The sequence below is a fragment of the Zingiber officinale genome, chromosome 8B, assembly GCF_018446385.1.
Source record: "Zingiber officinale cultivar Zhangliang chromosome 8B, Zo_v1.1, whole genome shotgun sequence".
Taxonomy (NCBI): domain Eukaryota; kingdom Viridiplantae; phylum Streptophyta; class Magnoliopsida; order Zingiberales; family Zingiberaceae; genus Zingiber; species Zingiber officinale.
This window is the reverse complement of record NC_056001.1, coordinates 109,039,524-109,045,399: the sequence shown is the minus strand read 5'-3', so window position 1 is coordinate 109,045,399 and position 5,876 is coordinate 109,039,524. Positions and strand designations below refer to the sequence as shown.

The 5,876-nt window shown below is 51.3% G+C and overlaps 1 protein-coding gene across 1 annotated transcript; it reads left to right on the top strand.

Annotated features, from left to right (window-relative positions):
- Positions 1-4,152: 4,152 nt before the first annotated feature.
- LOC122014367 (anthocyanidin 3-O-glucosyltransferase 7-like) lies at positions 4,153-5,876 on the top strand. The gene is made up of 2 exons (XM_042570583.1): positions 4,153-4,772; positions 4,852-5,876. The coding sequence occupies exons 1-2, from the start codon at positions 4,175-4,177 to the stop codon at positions 5,745-5,747; spliced, it is 1,494 nt and encodes a 497-aa protein (XP_042426517.1). The 5' UTR covers positions 4,153-4,174; the 3' UTR covers positions 5,748-5,876.

The following is a 5,876-nucleotide window of genomic DNA, read 5'->3' as shown; positions in this document are numbered from 1 at the left end:
TAAAGTGAGCCTCGTGCTCACGCCCAACGACCTTTAGGTCGGTAGTCCCGAACTCTCGCCTCGGTCGAGTTATAAGTGAGCTCTGCTCTCACGCCCAACGACCTTTCAGGTCGGCTCCCATGCGAGAATTATAAGTGAGCCCTGTGCTCACGCCCAACGACCTTTTAGGTCGGTAGTCCCAGACTCTCGCCTCAGTGCGAGTTATAAGTGAGCTCTACTCTCACGCCCAACGACCTTTTAGGTCGACTCCCATGCGAGAATCAAAAGTGAGCCCTGCCATCACGCCCAACGACCTTTCAGGTCGGCCCCCACGCGGGGATCAGAAATCAACTCCTCTGCGAAAATCATAAGAGAGCTCGGTGCCTATGCCTGACTACCTTTCTGAGGGATGTGCCTCACCTTGAGCGGAGCGTTTTCCATAATCAGGTCAGCTACATCTGGCTTTACTTTATGCAAATTTCAAATATGCAGCAAATACGCAGGGCAAAGGATGCAGAACGTCATCTACCCTACTCCTAGAGCGTCAGTATTAACTACAAAATCAGGTTTTGCGCGTTCATTACAGTTTTAAGTCTTAAGCACTATGTCGGTTTTATTATCCAAAATTCATACATGAAAAGGAATCATGAAGCGATTCTTGACTCTTACATACGGACCAGTTCCTAAAAAATACTTGCTAGATGAAAATTGAGCAGGAAAGACCATGTCGAAAGGAGACAGATGTACAAGCACCGCAGCACAGTCCAATAAGAAGGTGATATAGCCAAGGCCACAAGCAGGAACGTCGTATGACAAAGGAGCCACTGAGACAACTATCCCCCAGACCAGCTTTGACTCGGGGAAGGAATTGGCCCTGGGGAATGAACACTTCCACGTGAAGACCTGTCGGGAGATTCAGGGGCGTTCACAGCTCGAGCCAGCTCCGCGCGTAAAGATCTGATGACCGCTTGCTGCTGAGTGATAGTGCGCTGCTTATCCTCGAGGCCCGCGCGGAGGAGGGAGAGCTCCTTTTCATGCTCTCGACGCAACTGTTCCTGGAGACCAAGTTGACGCTGCAGGCTAGCCTGGCACTGCTCCTTCCTCGTCTTCTCCACATCCACGCAGTACTTTGCAAGGTGATACTGGTCATCCATGGAACGCAGAACAGCTACCTGGCGATCTCGATCCTGAGACACGCGATTTAGCTCGCGCTCTCTCGAGACAAGTAGCGTGGTGAGTTCGTTTACCAGCGTTTGGGAGGGTGGTTGGTCAACTTCCTGAGAAGAGGGAGGGGAATGCATCGTGTGGGGAAGCGGTTGGCAGAACGCGGGTAAGACAGCGTAAAAAAGAAGGGATAGCATGGAGAAGCGACCTTAAGGCTCCTTATAAAGAGGAGTAGCAGCTAAGTCAAAGCAACTACGTGGGCGCGGCGCCCCAAGCGACTGGCGACGCAATACATGAGGCATGGCATCCCAAGCGACGCGACACAAAAGTTGACGCCTGAGGCAGGAAGCAGGGCGCGCAGAGATATGCTGAGGTCATAGAGATGTGCTGAGGCAGAAGCACAGAGATATGCTGAAGTCTCAGAGATATGCTGAGGTCGTAGAGAGGTGCGAAGGTCTAGTTAGTCAGACTGTCGTCCTCCTTCGACTAGACTTGTGAGGGAGGCTTGTGATACGGTTGGTAATGGAGGGGCCCATGAGGAAAGGGTTAGAAAAGTCAAGGCTATATGGCGGTCAAAAGTCAAGAGGACGTGGTGGTCAATAGTCAAGGTGATGTGGCAGTCAATGGTCAGGCTGACGGGGCGGTTAAAAGCAAGCAGGTGTGATAGTCAGAGGTCAGGCAGGCTGGTCGATCAAGGGGGCAAAGCAGCCGGAAAACGAGGAAAGTCGTCAAGCGGAACACAAGTCACGGGTCGGCATCGGCAAGGCTGTCCCGAGGGAGTCCGAGCTACAAGCCCTTGATTCAAAAGGACTGGAGGTACAAGTCACGGGTCGGCATCGGCAGGGATGCCCAGAGGGAGGCTGAGCTACCGGCCTGTGATTCAAAGAACTGGAAGTATAGGCCAATGGGTCGAAAGCAACAGAGCTGATCAGAAGCAGCCCGAGCTACAGACCTGCGGTTGAGGGCCATGAAGTACAAAGCGCGGGATACAAGTCGGCATCGGCAGGGATGCCCAGAGGGAGGCTGAGCTACCGGCCTGTGATTCAAAGAACTGGAAGTATAGGCCAATGGGTCGGAAGCGGCAGAGCTGATCAGAAGCAGCCCGAACTACAGACCTGCGGTTGAGGGCCATGAAGTACAAAGCGCAGGATACAAGTCGGCATCAGCAGAGCTAAGTCAGAGGCCAAGAACTGGAAGTATATGCCAATGGGTCGGAAGCGGCAGAGCTGATCAGAAGCAGCCCAAGCTACAGACCTGCGGTTGAGGGCCAGGAAATACAGAGCGCAGGATGCAGGTTGAAGATCAGCGTAGTTGTGTCTAGACAGCTAGGGCTGCAGGTCTGCGAGTTGGAGGCCCGGAAATGCGAACCACGGGTGCAGGCCGATGCAGGACACAATGGATCGGAAGAGCTAAGTAGCACGGGTGCGGAGAATCTCAACGGTCCGCCGAAGAGAGTCATTACATATCAACACTGCGGGCGAAAGCGGAGATTCCTAAAAACGGAAAGATGCTTGCACAACAAATGGCAGTACGACAGGCGTCCGGAGGGAAGCGAAAAAGCCCAGCGTCTAACGTTTTTTCTGACAGGATGGCAGGTTCCAAAAGGGGGAGGCATAAAAGGCGAGAAATCCCTCGTATGCAGGTACGTGCATACACTCCCTCGTCACTTTTTTCCACAACTGTTTCTTTTTTCTTCTTCTCTTTGTTTTTTTCTGGGGAAAAAGGACCTGACTTAAGCGTCGGAGGGCCTGATCCGGGGACTTTTTCCCTGGGTTTCGGTCTCTAACGTGAAGGGGGAGATCGTCTGAGTGTGCGCAGGGTCCTGCAGCAGCGTCAGCCACCCGTGGGAGCCGAATCACCCGCGACTTCCTGTCAACAACCAGGCCACCGCGACCAGCCTCCGTTTGACTCAGCCTCCGGACGAGATCAAATAGGATACGTTATTTGAATATTATAAAAATTAGGTACATAATTCAAATATTATTTTTTTATAACGATATCCATATCTTATAACTGGATTAATCCAAGAATAGAGGATCTCACATTATATTTTACCTATCTAATAAATTTATAGTAAGCATGACAGCTCTTGACCTCGTACACATATTATCACAAATTTGATCGCCGCATATGTCTCGTGGTGATTCAAATATTATCATGTTACAAATTTACCAAATGATTATCAGCTCAGCTATCCCGAGTGATGATTCAAATATTATCTAAACCTGTTTAAGTGTTTAAAAACATTTGGAATCGTTAAAATTCTTAATGATTTTTTTTCTAATTTTTTATATGCTACATCATAGACAAAAATATATTACTTTCTTCATAATAAAAAGAACCCTCTCTATAAATTTTATTATTAATTATTAACCCTACTCATATCGTTAATTTCCAAGAAAAAATCAAATTAAAAATCTGGAACTAAAAATCTTAAATGTCATGCCTATAATAATTCAATTTTTTTTTATTATTTTTAAAACCTCTTTACAAATCTTGCTTTGGATGTTCTAAGTAAATGCCAATAGGCAACAGCTTGGGCAGTTACGTGTGAAGCTGTGCCATCTGATTGATCAGTGATCGAAACTGCTAACGCTCTATAAAAAAAAAAAAAAAACAAAAACAAAAAAAAGAAACAAAAAGAAATGAATGCCCTAGACCTTGGTAGCGCCTAGCGCGTACCGAGGGCTTCCATAATGGAAACCATAATAAGAGGGAGCTCCATGGTTTTAATACGGAGCCGGTCCTTCGTTCATTTTTTTTAATATTAATTTTTTTAATTTTAATTTTTAAAAATAAAAAAATAATATATTAAAAAAATTAGTGTGGGATTTATATGAAAGAGTTGTTAGGAAATTTTTTTATAATAAAAAATATATAAAATTTGTTTACTTTTAAATATGATAATAAAGGAGATGTTTTAAGTACTCCGACACTGTTACGTGGACGCGCAATCTTCACACGATTAGCTGTTAGGCATTAGGTAACACGAGGAACCACGCCATCCGACGAGGCGGTGGTGGAAATTTGTATGCGTGTCTGTATATATACTTTATCGATATCCGCTGTTTTGTTCGTCACACACTGCTCGCCGATCTCCAACTGCACCCACCATCGCCAGTTCGCCACCGCCATGGACTACGTCAGCACTCGCTCCTGCCCCTCTCGGCACGTGGTGCTCGTCGCCTTTCCCTTCGGCACCCACGCCGCCCCGCTCTTCGCCCTCGCCTGCGCCATCGCCGGTGCCGCGCCTGCCGTCTCGCTATCCCTCATCAGCACCCAGCGGTCGCTCGAGTCCCTCCCCCCGGCCCCCGTCAGCCTCTCCCTCGTCCCCATCGACGATGGGCTGCCGGAGGCGGCGGATCCTCCGGCGAGCGAGCAGGAGAGGATCTCGCTGTTCCTTTCGGCCTTGCCGAAGACCCTGCGGGCGGCGATGGACGCGGCGGTGGAGAAGGCGAGAGGTGCGGTGGCGACCTGCGTGGTGAGCGACGCGTTCATGTGGATGGCCGGAGATGAGGCGGCGGAGGTGGGGGCGCCTTGGATCGCCCTGTGGACCGGCGGGCCCGCGTCTCTGTTCGCGCATCTCCGGACCGATCTGCTCCGGGACACCGTCGGCGTCGGCGATCAAGGTAGATTACGTTCATGGAGCGCCTTAGTGTCGTCTTATGCGGCTCGTCCATTGATTAAATCTCGAGTAATTAAATGTAGTCATCGCTCGGCACGACGAATTGCTCAGCTTCGTCCCTGCTTTATCGGCGCATCGAATCCGCGACCTCCCCGAGGGCATCGTCTCCGGCGAGATCGACTCCCTCTTCTCGCGCCTCCTTCACCGAATAGGCGAAAACATCCACAAGGCCGCCGCCGTCCTCTTCAACACCGTCCGCGGCTTCGACCCGGTTATCGATGCGGAGATGGAGCTCTGTTTCCCAAACCCCCTGCATCTCGGCCCTTTGCACCTCCTCGCTCCGCCTCCGGCTTCCTGCCCCGCTCCTGATGCGCACGGCTGCCTCCCGTGGCTCGACGGCCACGCCACCGCCAGCGTGGCCTACGTCAGCTTCGGCTCAGTCGTAACCCCGTCACTGGAGGAGCTTGCGAATCTGGCGCAAGGGCTGGAGGCCAGCGGCGCCGCGTTCCTCTGGTCGCTGAGGGAGCGCGCGAGGGAGCTGCTGCCGCGGGGGTTCTTGGACCGGACCAGGGAGAGGGGCCTCGTGGTGGGGTGGGCGCCGCAGCAGGACGTGCTGCGGCACCCTGCGGTGGGGGTCTTCGTGACACACTGCGGGTGGAACTCGGTGCTGGAGGCGGCGGTAGCCGGCGTGCCGATGGTCTGCCGGCCGTTCTTCGGCGACCAAAGGCTGAACGGAAGGACCGTCGCGGCAGTATGGGGTATCGGGGTGGGGTTCGAAGAAGGGTCGATGACGGAGGAAGGGGCGGTGAGGGTGCTGGAGACAGTGCTGAAGAGCGAGGAAGGAAAGACGATGAGGGCGAAGGCCGGCGAGCTGAAGGCCTCAGCGGCGAAAGCGATGCAACCGGACGGGAGCTCAATGCTTAACTTTAATACCCTTTTGGGCTTCGCAATTAATAGTTTAACCAAACCGCACAAATAATTATGGAAATATTTATTTCACCCTTCTATAAACAGCAGTCCGAAAAAGGACGTCATTTAAAAATATTTTCATATTTGACGTGACTCCGAATAATTGCAGGAATCAAATTTTATGGACGTTTGCACTTGA